The following is a 19067-nucleotide window of genomic DNA, read 5'->3' on the forward strand; positions in this document are numbered from 1 at the left end:
TACACACTATTCTATTGTGTGAAACTATCATTTGAACCATAATCCACACACAGGCCTATTAGGACAGTGTTGACAAAGACAATACTCTGGTTGTCCTTGCACAAAACATGTTTTATTTTAAAGCTGTTTTTAAAGATGTCTCTGCTCCTAAACATCTCCACCCTCTCAACATCTCTCTTATCTATCTCCCTCTATCACTCGGTCAGCAGACTACTAGAGGTGGAACCCCCCAGCTCTCTCTGTCTCTCTCCCTGCTTCGCTCAGACTCTGCCCGTCCTTGTTGACCTGTGTGTCCAGCGAGGCCACGCCCAGGGGGGCGTCCCACCCCACCGAGATGGTGTCGCCAGCCCTCTCTTTCTTCCCCAACTCCACCATGGGCATGGCCTTGGGGTTGCTCCTCCCTCGCCAGCTGTGGCAGTAGGAGACGCTGCCTTTGTGGCTGAGGAGAGAAATAGAGAGAGTTATCAGTCATTCTGCACCTGTCCAGTCCACACCTGTAACTATGAAAGACTCCTTACTGTCAGAGTAGCTCCCTGCTCTTCCCTGCATTCTCCTCCTCTCCCCATTCTGTCTCCCAAACAGTATGTCGTACACGTCCTCTCTGAACTCCTTGTTCATGATCTGGTAGATGAAAGGGTTAATCATGCAGTGAGACTTGGCAAACATTGCTGGTATCAGAGACACCATAGGTGGCAGGCAGGACACCGGCCGGTTGCTCCCTGTTTCTGACTCCCCCTCCTGGCTTGGGGCTGAACTGCGGGTGGAAGCAGCAGACAGACTATGGCCTAAGCCAGAATAGAAGTAGGGATCTGGGTTGGTCACGTCCCGCAAGGATTCTCCAGGGTCGTAGTAGACACTTCCGTAGTTTTCCGTGGAGGTCCAATTGAGGAGACCCATAATGTTGGGGATGTTTGGGAAGGCTGAGGCCATCCCAGTGGATCCTCCAGTCCCCATGGAGGGGCCTCCTCCCTGCATGGCCTCCCCGGCCCAATGCTCCTCCTTGGGGGCCAAGGCAGAGTAGAGGGAGACAATGGCATAGGGAGTCCAGGATAAGAGGAAGGTGGAGCACACCACAGCTGCTATCTGGGACAGACAGACAGTAGATGAAACAACAGAAAGATATACTGTACTGTCTGTACTTGCACACTTGTTACAATGTTATTACAAAAGTTAATAACATTGGAATAAAGCAGATGTTATGACATCTTTAATTTCAAGCCAGTAACTAAGCTTCTTCTAACATAGTCTGTTTTCCACATACCAAATCAAATCAAAGTTTATTTGTCACGTGCGTCGAATACAACAGTGAAATGCTTACTTACAGGCTCTAACCAATGGTGCGGGGAAAAAAGGTATGTGTGTGTGTGTGTGTGTGTGTCGGTAAGTAAAGAAATAAAACAACAGTAAAAAGACATTTGAAAAAAAGAGTAGCAAGGCTATATACAGACACCTGTTAGTCAGGCTTATTGAGGTAGTATGTACATGAAGGTACCTTTGTGAGTCTCAGGTCTTTGCTGGTGTGAGTGATAGTTGAGGAGGGAATAGATGCCAGAGCGCGACTAGAACAGTAAACCTACACAGAGAGACATGTCAGTAAACACAAACAAATACACAAGGGCCACGCTCGCTAGACCACCAGTTGACTACAGCTATTGAGTCCACCATCACGGTAATAGATCATGCTTGCTGGACTGTACGCACCATGCATTCCATATGTTATAGTGTGCCCCACTGAAAATATGCCAGGACAATTGATTCCATTAATCAATGAGTTACATGGCATGCTGTTTTTTGCAGAGTCTGAGTTGAGTTCCCTGGACTCTCTCCTACTGAATCAGCCATTTTGTGCCAGCTGGGTGCAGTTTCTCTCACCGTCAGCAGAATGGTCACATAGGAGGCAACGATGGTCAGTGTGGGGAGAAAAAAAGCACATGATCAGGATCAGCAAGATGTAGAGCCTGTCGATCAAAGATGACCTCATCCCCCACCTCAACGAAAAGAGGAAGAAGAAGATGTATATTTATACATACTTTTATAACCTCGTACCCAGGCTGAATTGCTGCTGCTGGATGAGAAGAATGCTTTTATAACTGCAGACAATCACACACACACACACACACACACACACACACACACACACACACACACACACACACACACACACACACACACACACACACACACACACACACACACACACACACACACACACACACACACACACACACATCAAAACAGAGTCTTATAAGAGAGAGTCAGGAGTACCAGTTGATGGTGCAGCTGGTCCCAAAGGGTTCTGGTCCGTAGCTGCCAAAGACGGGCAAGGAGGCCCAGAACAGAGAGTAGAACCACACCAGCCCTATGGACATGGACATGTGACGTCTCTCGATCCACTGACCTGGTAGAGAGCGATGGAGGAATGTTATTTCACCATTATTTATTCTCATTGGTTAAGATGAATAAAGTGAAGCACGTTGTTTGATTGACCAGTAATTAGTAAATCAGAAATAGGATCCAAAGGCTCCAGATGTATGAAGCGTGTAATGAATACATTTATTTTTGCTTTATTTTAACAGGGAGTCTCATTGAGACTAAGGCATCTTTTGCAAATGAGCCCTGAAAATGGATGCTAGTAGTTTATATGGTTGTGTGTGATATTTACAGTTTTTCATTTCTTTATGTAGTGCTGCATGTTGGTAGTCCAGACATTAACCCTGCCTGACAACTACCCTTCCCCTTCCTATAGTTACCTGCATGACTACCCCTAAACAGCAATACAATAACATCATTGCTACCTCTCCCTTAGAGTTCTTCTGAGGTTGTCCCGGTGTTACCTAAACAATCAGGTATTTGGAAGTGTCTACGTAACCCGAAAAGTCATCTCCAGATCAACAGAGCAACAAGATCAAGCTGGAGTCTGGACCAATCACAAATATCAAAAGCTGCTCTTACAATAGTGACCCCAAGTATCTCTACAACGTGGGCTTGAAGAAAGAGTTGGACATACAGACAAACAGATTATAAACTACACTACATGACCAAAGGTATGTGGACAGGAACTGATGTTGGGCGATTAGGCCTGGCTCGCAGTCGGCGTTCCAATTCATTCCAAAGGTGTTCCATGGAGTTGAGATCAGGGCTCGGTGCAGGTCAGTCATGTTCTTCCACACCGATTTCGACAAACCATTTCTGTATGGACTTCGCTTTGTGCATGGTGTGCATGGCTTCCCAAACTGTCGCCACATATTTTCATTGTCATGCTGATTTAAGTGGAGGCCCAAAAGGGCTTCCACCAAACTTTACCCAAACTGTCGCCACATATTTTGAAGCCCCAGTGCATCTAAATCGTCTAGAATATCGGAAGGTTGATTATGCTGTAGTTTGCGCCAAAGAGTTTTTTATCTTCAGTGGAACTGGAAAGCAGTGCCCTAGCCTGATCAAACCATGAGGTGCCGTTCCCCTCAAAAAAGCCCCAGACCATTATTCATCCACCAAACTTTACAGTTGGCACTATGCATTCAGGCAGGTAGCGTTCTCCTGGCATCCACCAAACCCAGATTCGTCCGTTGGCCTGCCAGGTGGTGAAGCGTGATTTATGACTCCAGAGAACGCGTTTACACTGCTCCAGAGTCCAATGGCGGTGAGCTTTACACCACTCCAGCCAATGCTTGGCCATGGAAACCCATTTCATGAAGCTCCAGACAAACAGTTAATGCTCTGACTTTGCCTCCAGAGGCAGTTTGGAACTTGGTAGTGAGTGTTGCAACTGAGGACAGACGGACAAGCGCTACATGCTTCAGCAGTTGGCGGTCCCGTTCTGTGAGCTTGTGCAGCCTCGGCCTACCACTTCGGCGCTGAGCTGTTGTTGCTCCTAGACGTTTCCACTTCACAGCAACAGCACTTACAGTTGACCTGGGCAGCTCTAGCAGGACAGACATTTGATGAACTGACTTGTTGGAAAGGTGGCATCCGATGACGGTGCCACGTTGAAAGTCACTGAGCTCTTCAGTACGCGCCATTCTACTGACAATGTTTGTCTATGGAGATTGCATGACTGTGTGTTCGATTTTAATTACGGGTGTGGCTAAAATAGCCGAATCCACTAATTTGAAGGGGTGTCCACATATTTTTGTATATATAGTGTATGTTTAGATTAGATCATTAAATGCAGAGGTTCTGTTCAATATTCTGTTCAAAATCAATCATCTGACATGCTCAGTATAAAGGGCATATTCAAAGCAAGGGCCTTATTTATGCTCTGACCCACTGACGAAAGCCTCAGGGAAAACCAGGAAGTCAATGAGGCCACTAAAAGAGGTCAACAACATCCTTTTGTGTCACTCCTTTTGTTCTCTCAACTGAGTATCAGACATGTATTCCATGTTTTGAAATGTTTGGAAAAATATCAAATAAGGATGAAGGATAAATGTAGCCTAGGTAAGTTAAATGTTTTTTGGATTCAACAACACTTTGTCATTGTCTTCCCAAGGGAAAGTATGTTAAAAAGAAGGAAGAAAGAAGAAGAATAGGATAGGATAAGTATGCACTTACCCACATGACTCAAAAGATAGAACAAATAAAATATGTAAAAAGAAATTAAGGGAATCCCACTGACTGTATCTGAAGCTGCAGATCTTGAGGCAGCGGTCCAGAGAGATGAGACAGGTGGTGACGAGGGAGCCGATCCCAAAAACAAAGCCCTGCAACCCGTACCACAGGCACCCTGCTTCCCCAAACACCCAGCCATGGGACACACTGGTGGACTGGAGGAGGAGTTAATGACCTGATAATGTTCATTGGTCGTTGGAACACTAAGCACTTTGTCTGATTCATGGGATGTGAGTGTTAACTGTCAATTGATCTGGATAAAAGACATCTGCATCATATCATTCTGTCTAGTTTGATATTCATACTATCAGTATGGGGGATTGAACATTGGTCGACAGGAATCGCTAACCTGGAAATTATGAGGCATGGCGCCCCCAAGAGGCTGTATCTAAAATCACAGACGGCCAGGTTAATAGTCATGAGTTCTGGTGGTCTGAGTTTCTTCTTCTTTCTACAGTAAACCAACAGCACTATGCCATTCCCAACCACTGACACTACACCTGGAGAAGAAGAGAGGAGAGAAGGAAGAGAGGAGCGGGGAGATAGGAGGTTTTAAGCGACAGGGGGAGAGAGAAAGATAGAAGTATAGAGACAGAGTTGATGACGAAGAGGAAGAGAGGAAGCAGAGAAAGAAGAGACAACAGAGTGATAAAGAGAGAGAGATGGATATATGTGGCAGAAACAGGGGAGAGGAGGAGGGAGAGAGAGAAAGCTTTAGTTTGCTATATGATATACTCTCTTATGGTACAGCAGTATTATCACAGTGGGTAGTCATTAAACACACACTGAAAATATTGTTTCAGCATAATTGCCATGTAGACCAGCTCACTGTCCACTTTGGGGTATAACCCCTCAACCCACTATGCGGCTTTGGAAGCATCGGGGAACCAATCCAAAGTGAATAAATGCTCTAGCTGAATCGACATGGTTGCTGGCTGGCTGGCTGGCCAGTGGGGTGCAGGGTGCTGTTCATAAGACTCATTTGATTTGTTGTGTAGGTAATTATTGGGAGCAACAGGTATGGAATGTTCCATGCTGTGATTCCTCATGTGTATCCTCTCCTCTCTTTTCTTTCCTCTCTCCATTCCTCTCACCTTTCCTCTCTCCTTTCCTCTCTGCTCTCTCCTTTCCTCTCTGCTCTCTCATTTCCTCTCCATGTATCCTGTATCGTTTCATCTCTCCTCTGTGCTCTCTCCTTTCCTCTCTCTATGTATCCTCTCTCCTTTCCTCTCTCTATGTATCCTCTCTCCTTTCCTCTCTCTATGTATCCTCTCTCCTTTCCTCTCTCTATGTATCCTCTCTCCTTTCCATTCTCCTCTGTCCTCTCTCCTTTCCTCTCTCTATGTATCCTCTCTCCTTTCCTCTCTCTATGTATCCTCTCTCCTTTCCATTCTCCTCTGTCCTCTCTCCTTTCCTCTCTCTATGTATCCTCTCTCCTTTCCTTTCTCTATGTGTCCTCTCTCCTTTCCTCTCTCTATGTATCCTCTCTCCTTTCCCTTCTCCTCTGTCCTCTCTCCTTTCCTCTCTCTATGTATCCTCTCTCCTTTCCTTTCTCTATGTGTCCTCTCTCTATGTATCCTCTCTCCTTTCCTTTCTCCTCTGTCCTCTCTCCTTTCCTCTCTCTATGTATCCTCTCTCCTTTCTTTCTCCTCTGTCCTCTCTCCTTTCCTCTCTCTATGTATCCTCTCTCCTTTCCTCTCTCTATGTATCCTCTCTCCTTTCCTCTCTCTATGTATCCTCTCTCCTTTCCTCTCTCTATGTATCCTCTCTCTTTTCCTTTCTCCTCTGTCCTCTCTCTATGTATCCTCTCTCCTTTCCTTTCTCCTCTGTCCTCTCTCCTTTCCTTTCTCTATGTGTCCTCTCTCCTTTCCTCTTTCTATGTATCCTCTCTCCTTTCCTTTCTCCTCTGTCCTCTCTCCTTTCCTCTCTCTATGTATCCTCTCTCCTTTCTTTCTCCTCTGTCCTCTCTCCTTTCCTCTCTCTATGTATCCTCTCTCCTTTCCTCTCTCTATGTATCCTCTCTCCTTTCCTTTCTCCTCTGTCCTCTCTCCTTTCCTCTCTCTATGTATCCTCTCTCCTTTCCTTTCTCTTCTGTCCTCTCTCCTTTCCCCTCTCTATGTATCCTCTCTCCTTTCCTTTCTCCTCTGTCCTCTCTCCTTTCCTTTCTCCTCTGTCCTCTCTCTATTTCCTTCTCCTTTCTCTCTCCTTTCTCCTCTATGTATCCTCTCTCCTTTCCTTTCTCTATGTATCCTCTCCTCCTTTCCTCTTTCTCTCCTTATCCTCTCTCTTTCCTTTCTCCTCTTCCTTTCTCCTTTCCTCTCTCTATGTATCCTCTCTCCTTTCTTTCTCCTCTGTCCTCTCTCCTTTTCTCTCTCTATGTATCCTCTCTCCTTTCCTCTCTCTATGTATCCTCTCTCCTTTCCTTTCTCCTCTGTCCTCTCTCCATGTATCCTCTCTCCTTTCCTTTCTCCTCTGTCCTCTCTCCTTTCCCCTCTCTATGTATCCTCTCTCCTTTCCTTTCTCCTCTGTCCTCTCTCCTTTCCCCTTCTATGTTTTTAGTCTTGATTTATCTTTCAGAATTTCTCCCCTGAAAATACCTTAAACCTCCTTTCCTTCTCACTGTACAGATTATCTCTCCTTTCCTGAGTTCTCAGGAGGAATATCAAACAAACTCTCCTTTCCTTTCTCAACACTGAATCTTTCATCTCCTTTCCTCTTTCTATGTACCCTCTCTCCTTTCCTTTCTCCTCTGTAGATCTCTCTTTGATGTATCCTCTCTCCTTTCCTTTCTAGGCTCTGTCTTCTCTCCTTTTCTCTCTCTATGTATCCAATCATTTCAAATCCTTTCCTCTCTCTATGTATCCTCTCTCCTTTCCTTTCTCCTCTGTCCTGACTCTCCTTTCCTCCCTCAGTCTATGAGAAAGGAAGGCAGGAGGGATGTGGGACAGAGCCTCTCCTTTCCTTTCTCCTCTGTCCTCTCTCCTTTCCTCTCTCTATGTATCCTCTGCCCAGCTTATATATCGAAAACCTTTCAGTCCTCTGGGATCAAATTAGATTTTGTTCATATTGTTTTTAAGTCTTGATTTATCTGAACAGAATTTCACCCCCATGAAAATACCTTAAACCAAGCCTAATACTTCTACACTGTACAGATTATGTTATTCTACAAGTGAGTTACTCAGGAGGAATATCAAACAAACTCTGAAACTAACTGACACCAACACTGAATCTTTCATCTGTGATGAGGAGAGATGCCTAATTTCAAATCAACCAACAACCCTGAGCCTATATGCCCAAGTCTCTAGACACTTGTATAGATCTGAAATTATTTGATGTGATATGGTCATATCTCAAACTTGCCCTCTAGGCTTTGAGGATTCTTCATCATATTGCTTATAGTACACATAGTGTAAAATCCAATCATTTCAAATCTCTATCAGCGGTTAGAGGGTATAGGGGTATAGTGTCTAGGGGGTGAATGTATTATAGGCAGACGGTAGATTTGACTCACCTGTGAGGATGAGGAAGATGGCGACTCCCAAGTCAGTGCTGGGAGAGAGGTGAGAAAGGAAGGCAGGAGGGATGGAGGATGGGACAGAGCCCCTCCATGAGCCATTTCCTCCCAGAGACATCAACTGGTGGAGTTAAGAAGACAGAGAGAGCGAGAGAGAGAGAGAGATTTTACTGTAAAGCCCAGTAGACAGAAGAGGTCAAAAGAGAGAGGAGGAGAGTAACGTACTGAGACAGAGAATGTGCTAGAAAGTGGAAGGTAAGAGGTTTTAACCCCCTAGACGTGCACAGAAAAACAAAGTGAGAGTTAAGGATGTTCAATTCCCTATAGTATTAGCTAACGCGGACAGAGAGAGAGACAGCAATGGTTGGGTAGATATATATTGATGGAAAGAGAGCAAAGAAATAGGGGAGAGGAGAGCAGAGAGGGTAGGAGAGAGGAGAGGGAGAGGGGAGGCAGAGAGGGAGGGAGAGGAGAGAGAAAGGGAGGGTAGGCAGAGAGGGTAGGGGAGAGGAGAGAAAGGGAGGGGAGAGCAGAGAGGGTAGGGGAGAGGAAAGGGGAGAGCAGAGAGGGTAGGGGAGAGAGGAGGGAAAGGGTAGAGGAGAGCAGAGAGGGAGGGGAGAGCAGAGAGGGAGGAGAGAGGGAGGGAGAGCAGAGAGGGTAGGAGAGAGAGGGAGGGAAAGGGAGAGCAGAGAGAGGGTAGAGGAGAGAGAGAGGAGAGGGAGAGAGGAGAAGGGTAGGGGAGAGCAGGGTAGGGGAGAGCAGAGAGAGGGGGGAGGAGAGAGAGAGGGTAGGGAGAGGAGATAGAGAGTAGGGTAGGGGAGAGCAGAGAGGGAGAGAGAGGGTAGGGGAGGCAGGAGAGGAGAGGGGGAGGCAGGAGGGTAGGGGAGAGGAGAGCAGGGTAGGGGAGAGGAGAGCAGAGAGGGAGGGGAGCAGGAGAGAGGAGAGCAAGGGTAGGGGAGAGGAGAGCAGAAGGTAGGGGAGAGGGAGGAGGGTAGAGGAGAGGGGAGAGGGTAGAGGAGAGCAGAGAGGGGTAGAGGAGAGCAGAGAGTGTAGGGGGAAAGCAGAAAGGTAGAGAGGAGGGAGAGAGAGAGGGTAGGGGAGAGGAGAGCAGAGGTGTAGGGGGAGAGAGAGAGGGTAGGGAGGGGAGAGAGAGAAAGGGGAGAGGAGAGCAGAGAGGGTAGAGGAGAGCAGAGAGGGTGAGAGGGGAAAGGGAGAGAGGGGAGAGCAGAGAGGGTAGGGAGGAGGGGAGAGGGAGAGGAGAGCAGAGGGTAGAGGAGAGCAGAGAGTGTAGGGGGGAAAGGGTAGGGGAGAGGAGAGGGAAAGGGTAGAGGAGAGCAGAGAGTGTAGGGGAAAGGGTAGGGAGAGGAGAGCAGAGAGGGTAGGGGGAGAGGAGTAGGGGGAGGGTAGGGGAGAGCAGAGAGGGAGAGGAGAGCAGAGAGGGTAGGGGAGGGAGGAGAGAGGGTAGAGGGAGGGGGAGGAGAGGAGAGAGGGAGAGGAGAGCAGAGAGGGGAGAGGAGAGCAGAGAGGGCAGAGGGAAAGGGTAGAGGAGAGCAGAGAGGGAGGGAGAGGGAGGGGAGCAGAGAGGGAGCAGGGAGGGGAGAGGGAGAGGGAGAGGGAGGAGAGCAGAGAGGAGGGGAGAGCAGAGAGAGAGGGGAGAGCAGAGAGGGTAGGGGAGCAGAGAGGGTAGGGAAAGGGAGAGGAGAGGAGAGTAGAGAGGGTAGAGGAGAGCAGAGAGGGTGCAGGGAAGGGTAGGGGAGAGCAGAGCAGAGAGGGTAGGGGGAGAGGAGAGCAGAGAGGGAGAGGGAGGGAGAGCAGAGGGTAGGGTAGAGGGAGAGTAGATGGGAAAGAGGGTAGAGGATAGCAGAGAGGGTAGGGAGAGGAGAGCAGAGAGTAGGGGAGGGAGAGAAAGAGGGTAGGGGGGAGAGCAGAGAGGGTAGGGGGAGGGAAGAGCAGGGCGGGTAGGGGAGAGGAGTAGGGGGAGCAGAAGGGAGAGTAGGGGAGAGGAGAGGAGAGCAGAGAGTGTAGGGGAGAGGAGAGGGGAAAGGGTAGAGGAGAGCAGAGAGGGTAGAGGAGAGCAGAGAGGGTAGGGGAGAGCAAAGAGGGTAGGGGAGAGCAGAGAGGGTAGGGAAGAGCAGAGAGGGTAGGGGAGAGCAGAGAGGGTAGGGGAGAGGAGAGGTGAAAGGGTAGAGGAGAGCAGAGAGGGTAGGGGAGAGGAGAGGGGAAAGGGTAGAGGAGAGCAGAGAGGGTAGAGGAGAGCAGAGAGGGTAGGGGAGAGGGGAAAGGGTAGAGGAGAGCAGAGAGGGCAGGGGAGAGGAGAGGGGAAAGGGTAGAGGAGAGCAGAAAGGGTAGGGGAGAGCAGAGAGGGTAGGGGAGAGCAGAGAGGGTAGGGGAGAGGAGAGCAGAGAGGGTAGGGGAGAGGAGAGTAGAGAGAGTAGGGGAGAGGAGAGCAGAGAGTGTAGGGGAGAGCAGAGAGGGTAGGGGAGAGGAGAGCAGAGAGTGTAGGGGAGAGGAGAGCAGAGAGTGTAGGGGAGAGGAGAGCAGAGAGGGTAGGGGAGAGGAGAGCAGAGAGTGTAGGGGAGAGCAGAGAGTGTAGGGGAGAGCAGAGAGTGTAGGGGAGAGGAGAGCAGAGAGGGTAGGGGAGAGGAGAGCAGAGAGTGTAGGGGGAGAGGGGGAGAGCAGAGAGTGTAGGGGAGAGGAGAGCAGTGTAGGGAGGGAGCAGAGGTGTAGGGAGAGGAGAGCAGAGAGGGTAGGGGAGAGGAGAGCAGAGAGTGTAGGGGAGAGGAGAGCAGAGAGGGTAGGGGAGAGGGAGAGAGGGTAGAGGAGAGCAGAGAGGGTAGGGGAGAGGAGAGGTGAAAGGGTAGAGGAGAGCAGAGGGAGAGGGGCAGGGGAGAGGAGAGGGGAAAGGGTAGGGGAGAGCAGAGAGGGTAGGGGAGAGCAGAGAGGGTAGGGGAGAGCAGAGAGGGTAGGGGAGAGGAGGGAGGGAGGCAGAGAGGGTAGGGAGAGGAGAGTAGAGAGGGTAGAGAGAGAGAAGAGGGAGAGGAGAGCAGAGAGTGTAGGGGAGAGCAGAGAGGGTAGAGGAGAGGGAGAGGAGAGCAGAGGGGCAGAGGAGAGTGTAGGGAGAGGAGAGCAGAGAGTGTAGGGGAGAGCAGGAGAGGAGGAGAGCAGAGAGTGTAGGGGAGAGCAGAGAGGGTAGGGGAGAGGAGAGCAGAGAGTAGGGGGGGAGAGCAGAGAGTGAGGGGAGAGGGGAGAGAGAGGGTAGGGGGAGAGGAGAGGGCAGAGAGGGTAGGGGAGAGGAGAGCAGAGAGTGTAGGGGAGAGGAGAGCAGAGAGGGTAGGGGAGAGGAGAGCAGAGAGGGTAGGGGAGAGGAGAGCAGAGAGTGTAGGGGAGAGGAGAGCAGAGAGGGTAGGGGAGAGGAGAGCAGAGAGGGTAGGGGAGAGGAGAGCAGAGAGGGTAGGGGAGAGGAGAGCAGAGAGGGTAGGGGAGAGGAGAGCAGAGAGGGTAGGGGAGAGGAGAGCAGAGAGGGTAGGGGAGAGGAGAGCAGAGAGGGGGTGAGCCAGTGTATTACAACCAGAAATGTGTAAAAGTAATAAGTGCACAATCAGGGGAAAAGTGGAGAATTGGAAATGCAGGAAGAGAAAAAGAGAGACAGCCAATTGAAGCACACACCACTATTATCACAGAATCAAACTCACTGTTTGGTTTAAAGCTGAAATGAGATCACACACACACTAATGAGAAATAAAACAGGTGACACACACACACCAAGAGGAGCATTCTTACTCACCTTCCTCTTAGTCTGTCAACCTGCCCCTCTACCTCTCTTTTTTACTTCCTATCTCACTCTTTTGTTCAGTACGTCTGTGTTGTGAGTAAAGCTCTTTTTTAAATCTTAAGCCTCTGTCATTTTTTGTGCTCTATTTCTGAGAAGAGTAAATCAACTTGCTGTCGACAATCTGGCGGAGAAATGATCAGTGAGTGTGTGGTCTGAAAAGGCACACAGAGGGAAAATAAATGGAAGGATCTGAGCCTTTTTGACCTCCCTCTCTCTCCCTCTCTCACTCTCAACAATCTCTTTCTCTCTCTTCCATGCTCTCTGACCTCTCTCTTTCTTCCATGTTCTCTCTCTCCCTCTTCCATGCTCTGACCTCTTTTTTTTACTCTCTTCCATGTTCTCTCTCACTCTCATCACTCTTTCTCTCTTCCATGCTCTCTGACCTCTCTCTTTCTTCCATGTTCTATCACTGTTCATTACGCCTCCTGCAGCCCCCATCGGACCACAATGCTGTGAAAACCCTAATCAGGTTGTTGGTCTCCGAGCGAGTCAGAAAAGTAAAGCCCAGTAGTTGGATTACCTGTACCGTTTTGATTCCCTTGTCAATACCATCGATTGGGAATATGTTATGAAGGCCAATTGCATAGTCATGCCAAAACACCCTTGTCTTAACAAATGGAGCAAGTATTGAGCTGAACCGAGGAGGAAGGGGGGGTATAGAGAGAAATAGTGAGTCAACTCAGGAAGGGGGAGAAGGCACTGCATCTTAGTGCTTGAGGCATCACTACAGACACCCTGGTTCAAATCCAGGCTGTAGCACAACCGGCCGTGATTGGGAGTCCCATAGGGCAGCACACAATTGGCCCAGGGGTGTCTGGGTTTGACTGGTGTAGGCAGTCATTGCCTAGTTAGAGAATTTAAAGCTGATGGTTTGGAAAGTGATTGGGCAAAATGTATTTGTAGGATTCTGTGTGTATTGTATTACACGGTTGAAGCTAGAAATAAGCATTTTCACTGCAAATCTGTGTACACATCCAATAAACTTTGATTTTAGAAGAGTGAACTGGCAGAGGAAGTGACAAGGTTATAAAAAGTGTCTGGGTTGTGTTTGAAATCATAGTTACGATCTGTCAAATGCATGGATTCTTACGAGAGTAAACGGCTCAGATATGCAAGCAGAGTGTAAGAGCATCCAGATAGAGATGTAGTTTACAGATTAACCTCATTGTATTGATACTGTACCTAAACTACTCCTATGCATCCAGGGTCAGGAATAATTGAGTTGGTTTACTATTTGAGTTGTACAGTGTTTCCCATTGTGTATGAGTGATCAATTAATTCAGGTTTCTTAGTGTGGTAGAAATAACAAAGGAATTATTTATGAGTTTCTCCTTCCCCATTAACACTAAATTAAAACAGAGGAAGCCATATTTACAGAGGACTTTTATTCCGCTTCTGTATGAAGCAAGTTCAACAGAAAATCTTGTCACACCCAGATTCCATCTCACCTTTCACAAGACCAGAACAGGGTCTTCACAATACAAAAATAAAATATATAGTTGTGATTGGTATTTTTTTTTGCGGGTAACTTTCTCAGGCAAGGGCGATCGTCCAATCGAATGGGAAATGTGTCACATGACGTAGTTCGGTAGCGTTGGTTGGTTGCTTTACTCCTTGGTGGCCATGTGAGCCATCAGGTCAATGACACGGTTGCTGTATCCGAACTCATTGTCATACCTGGGGAGAGAGGAGAGACAGTCAGGTTTCTTCTCTCACCAAGAATGTGTGTGTGGATACGAGTGTATATTTGCAGAGGATGAATGCGTACCATGTGACCAGCTTGACGAAGTGGTCGTTCAGAGCAATGCCAGCGCCGGCATCAAAGATGGAGGAGTGGGTGTCGCCGTTGAAGTCTGAAGAGACAACCTGTTGCTCCGTGTAGCCGAGAATTCCCTTCATGGGTCCATCAGCAGCAGCCTTGACAACCTTCTTGATGGCGTCGTAGCTGGCCTGTGGTTCAAGGAAACAAGACGTGGGTTGTCAAATTGTTCCATTGTTGCTAAATTTACAACGCCAACTAATGTATTGTCTTCCCAACAATGGGCTTTACTGCGATCTTTATTTAACTAGGTGGTCACTGTCTAACAACTGGTCCTAGGACAGTTATCTTTTTGCTTGTATCGGCAGGCAAGGTACACTGTAGACACTCAGACATGTGTATTGGCAGTTTGGTAAGGCGGGGGGAGGGGCTACTCACAGGCTTCTCCAGACGGACAGTCAGGTCCACCACTGAGACGTTGGGGGTGGGGACACGGAAGGCCATGCCAGTGATCTTGCTGTGAGGAAGAAGAGGGGGTGACAGCAGCATAAGGTCAAAGTTAAACTTACTCCTCTACAGTTTGATATACAGACATAATAAACAACTGTTTTTTAGACAAATGTCTGTTTCATTGCTATACATTTTACTGAACTGTAGTAATGGCTGACTAGTGTTATAAATGTGTAACTGGTTAGTTATTATACTAGTGTTTTACTGGTGTCTAGTTAAGAGGTTGTGTTACAAGTGAATGTACAGCTGTATTGTAATAGTGTTTACTGGTGGTCAGTTAGAGGTTGTGTTACAAGTGAATGTACAGCTGTATTGTAATAGTGTTTACTGGTGGTCAGTTAGAGGTTGTGAACTTGTGATACATGTATTATAATCGTCTCTTGTTTTACTGGTTGTTATTAGTTGTGGTACTGACCCGTTCAGCTCGGGGATGACCTTGCCGACAGCCTTGGCTGCTCCGGTGGAGGCAGGGATGATGTTCTGGCTGGCACCACGTCCATCCCTCCACAGCTTTCCAGAAGGACCATCAACAGTCTTCTGGGTGGCGGTGACTGCGTGAACGGTGCTCTGAGAGAGAGATGTTAAGGGAAGGGAGATGAGGAGTGATCCACATTAAGGAGGTACAGAAGTGGTAGTGGGGGACAGCTGGATAAGAAAGACAGTGTGTGTTGGTGATCTTAAAAACAGTCCATCCCTTGTACTGTTAGTGTCTTGTGTCGGTGTGAAACCTGTGTGTATGTCAGAGTAAGCCCTCTAGGTGATTGTTCCCAGGTGTTGCGTTTTAATCCGTACCATCAGACCCTCAATGATGTGGTAGTTATCGTGGATGACCTTGGCCAGGGGAGCCAGGCAGTTGGTTGTGCATGAAGCATTGCTGTGGAGAGAGACATGCTAAATTATAGTCTGAACCGCAACAGAATAGCCAGGCGCTGCAGATAGTATCTGTTCAGTGGAGTGAGTGCGTGTTGAGTCGGAGGGAAGAGGGTCTCACCTGACAACCTTGAGGGAGTTATCATACTTCTCGTGGTTGACGCCCATGACGAACATGGGTGCATCAGCGCTGGGAGCAGAGATGACAACCCTCTTGGCACCGCCCTTCAGATGGGTCTGGAGGAGGGAGAGATGTTAGAGTCCAGTACTACATTTTTTGTAGCCTGGTTAAATATTGTTGCCTAGTTATTGTATGTACTCAACATAATGCACCACATGCAGGTTAAGCCTGATGGGTAAAGTCATGTTATAAAGGAGTCATTTCTGTTCTAATGATATTCCCATATCATACAGTTCTGGATGCTGTGTCTACTGATGGGGATACTTACAGAGGCCTTCTCAATGGTGGTGAAAACACCTGTTGACTCAACTACATAGGTGGCACCAGCATCTCCCCACTTGATGTTAGCTGGGTCTCTCCTGAGAACGGGAGAGGGAAGAGGTTTAGGGTTATGTTATGAGGAAGCAGAGCACCATTTCTATTGTTATGGATTCCACAAGGGGGCGCCATTCCATAAGGCCACAAGGGACTTCAGGTCTCCTGCATATTCTACAGATGCTGACCTGATTTGTATTAATTTCTTTAGATGTGGAAAACAAATGTGAATTACTTGTTATTAAATTAATTAACTCACTCATGGAACACAGTGATTTTGTGGCCATCGATGACCAGCTTGCCACCCTCAGCCTTGACCTCACCGTGGAAACGTCCGTGGGTGGAGTCATACTTGAACATGTAGACCTGAAGAGGGAGAAGGAGAGGTGGTGAGTCTCTTGGCCTATTAGTTAATAGATCCTAATTTGTGACAGGGCCTTGGTTTGTTCATTGAGGGTGTCAGCAACATTAAAAGGTCTTAAAGTTATTGAAACCACTTTATAAGTTAGGCTGAAGAACAAATGTATTCATATGCAAAATAAAGTCTTAAAACCTTACTTTATACATGTCAGGGATCAATATGTTTTTCTACTGATTCAGTGGGCTAGAAGTCCCTGGTCCATTGTAGGCTTTAGGCTACTCACCATGTAGTCCAGGTCAATGAAGGGGTCGTTGATGGCCACAATCTCAACTCCCTTCTTGGAGTGGAATGCAGCACGGGTCACCAGACGCCCGATACGGCCGAATCTGGGGGACAAGACGATTCATTCCATTAATCATTGATGTGACAAGTCACACCCAGTCCTCAACAATACTATGGAGTTTCATAAACCTCTCGCCATTGAAAAACAAATGAAGTTGTGGTAGTCCCCCATCGGTCTCTCCTGTATTCGAATGTAACAGCTGGTGCCTTACTCAGTAGGGAGCCACGTTTCAAAGGTCGCAAATAGAAGTGTCATGTATACAACTGAACTAACATCTGACTGTTGTGTAGCACCTGAAGCAAACGACTGGATATAAAGAGCTTTCAGAGAAATCTCAAATGAACATGTGGGAACTTCAAAATACTGTATTTCCAGAGAAAGAGGACAGGGTTCAGGGAGGTGTGTATCATAGCCAGCAGAGTAAACAGGACTGAGGCTTTACTCTGTGGTGTAAAGTCCTGTCTGCCCCTCATGTGGTAATCGTCCACCATCAAGTGAGAGGCCTGTTTGATTAGTAGTTACTTTTTAACTAGACAATGAAGGTCAGACAGACAGGCTCTGATACACTGTCCTCAGAGGTGGAGGAGGAGAGGAGAGGATAGGAGGGGGAAATGCAGACCTCACAGATTTGAGGAGTGAGGCCAAAGACATGTTCAACTGTAGACTGGACAATAAAACTGTTCTATTCAACTAAGCATAAGGTGATCACTTGTTCTCTGATGTTTTCACTAGTAGACAAGTGTGTTGTGTTAGTTAAGGGATTAAATTAAAATGGATCTTACCCATTGACACCTACTTTCACCATTTTGCCTGAGTTGGTCTAGTCCTCTGTTGGGGGAGAGAAGGAGGTAGAAGGAGAGACATTAACTATTAAAACAAATATTGACCATCCATTATGGTTTCTGGAGATTTCCATACTTTATGGCATGTAACTCTGTTGCAAAGTTCTAGCTTTAAGGTAAGCAGAGGCATAGAGAACATAGCATAAGAGAGAAAATAGAGTATGCCATAGGTTCCCTTGAATAGATAACAGTATCTACCTACACAGATGACTGCAACTCATAGTAAGTTTATGCAAAGAAGTACACTAGGCCAATAGACCAAGACACACATTTAAAAGAACAGCAAAACGTTTTAAACTGGAGTAAATGTATAGTCTATAAGCAAATTGCAACATGTTGTAAGCAACAGTTATGAACTTTGAAAGTCTAAACTAATCATGGCAGATTGAAGTCACTTTAACAAGAGGTTCGAATAGGCTTTTCTAAAGCAAAAAAAAAACTATAAAACATCAAGTAGTTCGAGCTGCATCTCATCAACTATGACATTAAATAATTGGCCACGCATGCAGCAAGTCTTAGAATAAAACAAAACAATTGCAAGGTTGTCAAGCCAAAATCTGACAATCTACCTAATCTTCTTGCTATCTCGGCCCATATTAACCCCAGCCATGAATTGATTTAGATATCCTAATGTAGCCGTTGGTTGGTCATTTACCGTTTGTGAGATGCCTCAATCCTGTCTTACGACTTTCGGGTGTGAGTGGGGACCGGCAGAGCTGGGCTTCCTATTTATTTCCACCCTGTATGGACACGCCCCTTTGTGTGCTACGGGCTCTAAACCCCGCCCCTTTCAGAATGTCAAGGTCATAAGGAAGTTGTGACGAGTCGCCTATTAGAAATGTAGTTTATGTAGCCTAACAATAAAGCTGCATTAGCTATAGTATGAAAACATTAGTTGAAATACTTAATTATTCAAATGAGTCTTGCTGTGTTCATCCCCTTGCCTGGTATTTAAACTAAAGTAGCATTGATTTCGTGGGTGATCGTGAATAGTACCGGCCTGAATATTGAGTGAAGTGCTTTCACTTTGATTTCTTTTGCTTTCAGGGAAGTTCATCAGACTCTCTGTATCTTTTTTTCACTCAAGGCCGCCACGTTCACCTTCCCATAACTTTCATTCTGAAACATAGGAACAGACGATGAAACACTACACAGATATAATAAGTCCTTGGATGGCCAAATGATATAATCGAGGGTCTGTTCCTGTGTGACCTTCTCACTAGATAGGGAGAGCCAGACAGCGAGAGCAACCGGGGATCAAATCCCCTTCCTCCACAGTGTGACATTTACAGTCCAAAGACCATGACCCTTCACTTTCAACTTCTCTCCTCTCCTCTCTCCTCTCCTCTCTCCTTCTCTCCTCTCCTTCTCCTGCCTGGGGTGTGAGGAGGGCTGTGTGGACCTATGGCCATGTCCTGGTCAGGTCAGTCTATAGAGTCTGAACACACCACATTTTGCACGTTCTCATGCCTGAAGCCAAGACACAGTTCTCACAGAAGTAACTTGTGTGGGTGTGTTTTTGTCTGTCTACTCAAGTGACTGTGTCTAAGGAGTTGAGTTCTATCTATGTCAGAGTAACCGAATGGCAAGTCTGGTTATAACACAAGACTGGTTCTGTGGATCTGGTTTTGTTCACTTGTTGTCTCAAAGGAACATTTGGAACAAGAAAACACAAGGATTTTAGTTCTCTAAATGAAGCTACCTCGCCAGCCTTGTCTTACGTACAGAATTCCAGTCTGTCTGGCCGTGGTAGGGACAAGTATATATGTAACCCTGTGTCATGTGGCAACTTTGCCTAATTTGAAAGCCTTATCTTTTGCTTGAACATGAAACAGCCCACCTTGTATATTCCAGTGTACCACCCTCCTAAACCTAAACCTAATAGTTGGTTCATTGCAGAATTCCCTGACCTCTGTCTTTGGTTATATGACA

General features: G+C 47.2%; 1 protein-coding gene and 1 pseudogene across 1 annotated transcript; both read right to left on the reverse strand.

Annotated features, from left to right (window-relative positions):
• Nucleotides 1-56: 56 nt before the first annotated feature.
• Nucleotides 57-8240, reverse strand: LOC118373957 (opsin-5-like; annotated as a pseudogene).
• Nucleotides 8241-13324: 5084 nt separating this feature from the next.
• On the reverse strand, nucleotides 13325-17903 carry LOC118373944 (glyceraldehyde-3-phosphate dehydrogenase). Its single transcript, XM_035760275.2, has 11 exons — nucleotides 17791-17903; nucleotides 17076-17121; nucleotides 16234-16336; nucleotides 15849-15955; nucleotides 15543-15633; nucleotides 15215-15330; nucleotides 15016-15097; nucleotides 14639-14790; nucleotides 14152-14230; nucleotides 13723-13904; nucleotides 13325-13631 (listed from the first exon to the last, which is right to left on the reverse strand). Exons 2-11 carry the CDS (start codon nucleotides 17096-17098, stop codon nucleotides 13562-13564), a joined length of 1005 nt encoding a protein of 334 aa, XP_035616168.1. The 5' UTR covers nucleotides 17099-17121; nucleotides 17791-17903; the 3' UTR covers nucleotides 13325-13561.
• Between the last annotated feature and the right edge of the window lie 1164 nt (nucleotides 17904-19067).

This window comes from Oncorhynchus keta, chromosome 34, assembly GCF_023373465.1.
Source record: "Oncorhynchus keta strain PuntledgeMale-10-30-2019 chromosome 34, Oket_V2, whole genome shotgun sequence".
Lineage (NCBI taxonomy): Eukaryota > Metazoa > Chordata > Actinopteri > Salmoniformes > Salmonidae > Oncorhynchus > Oncorhynchus keta.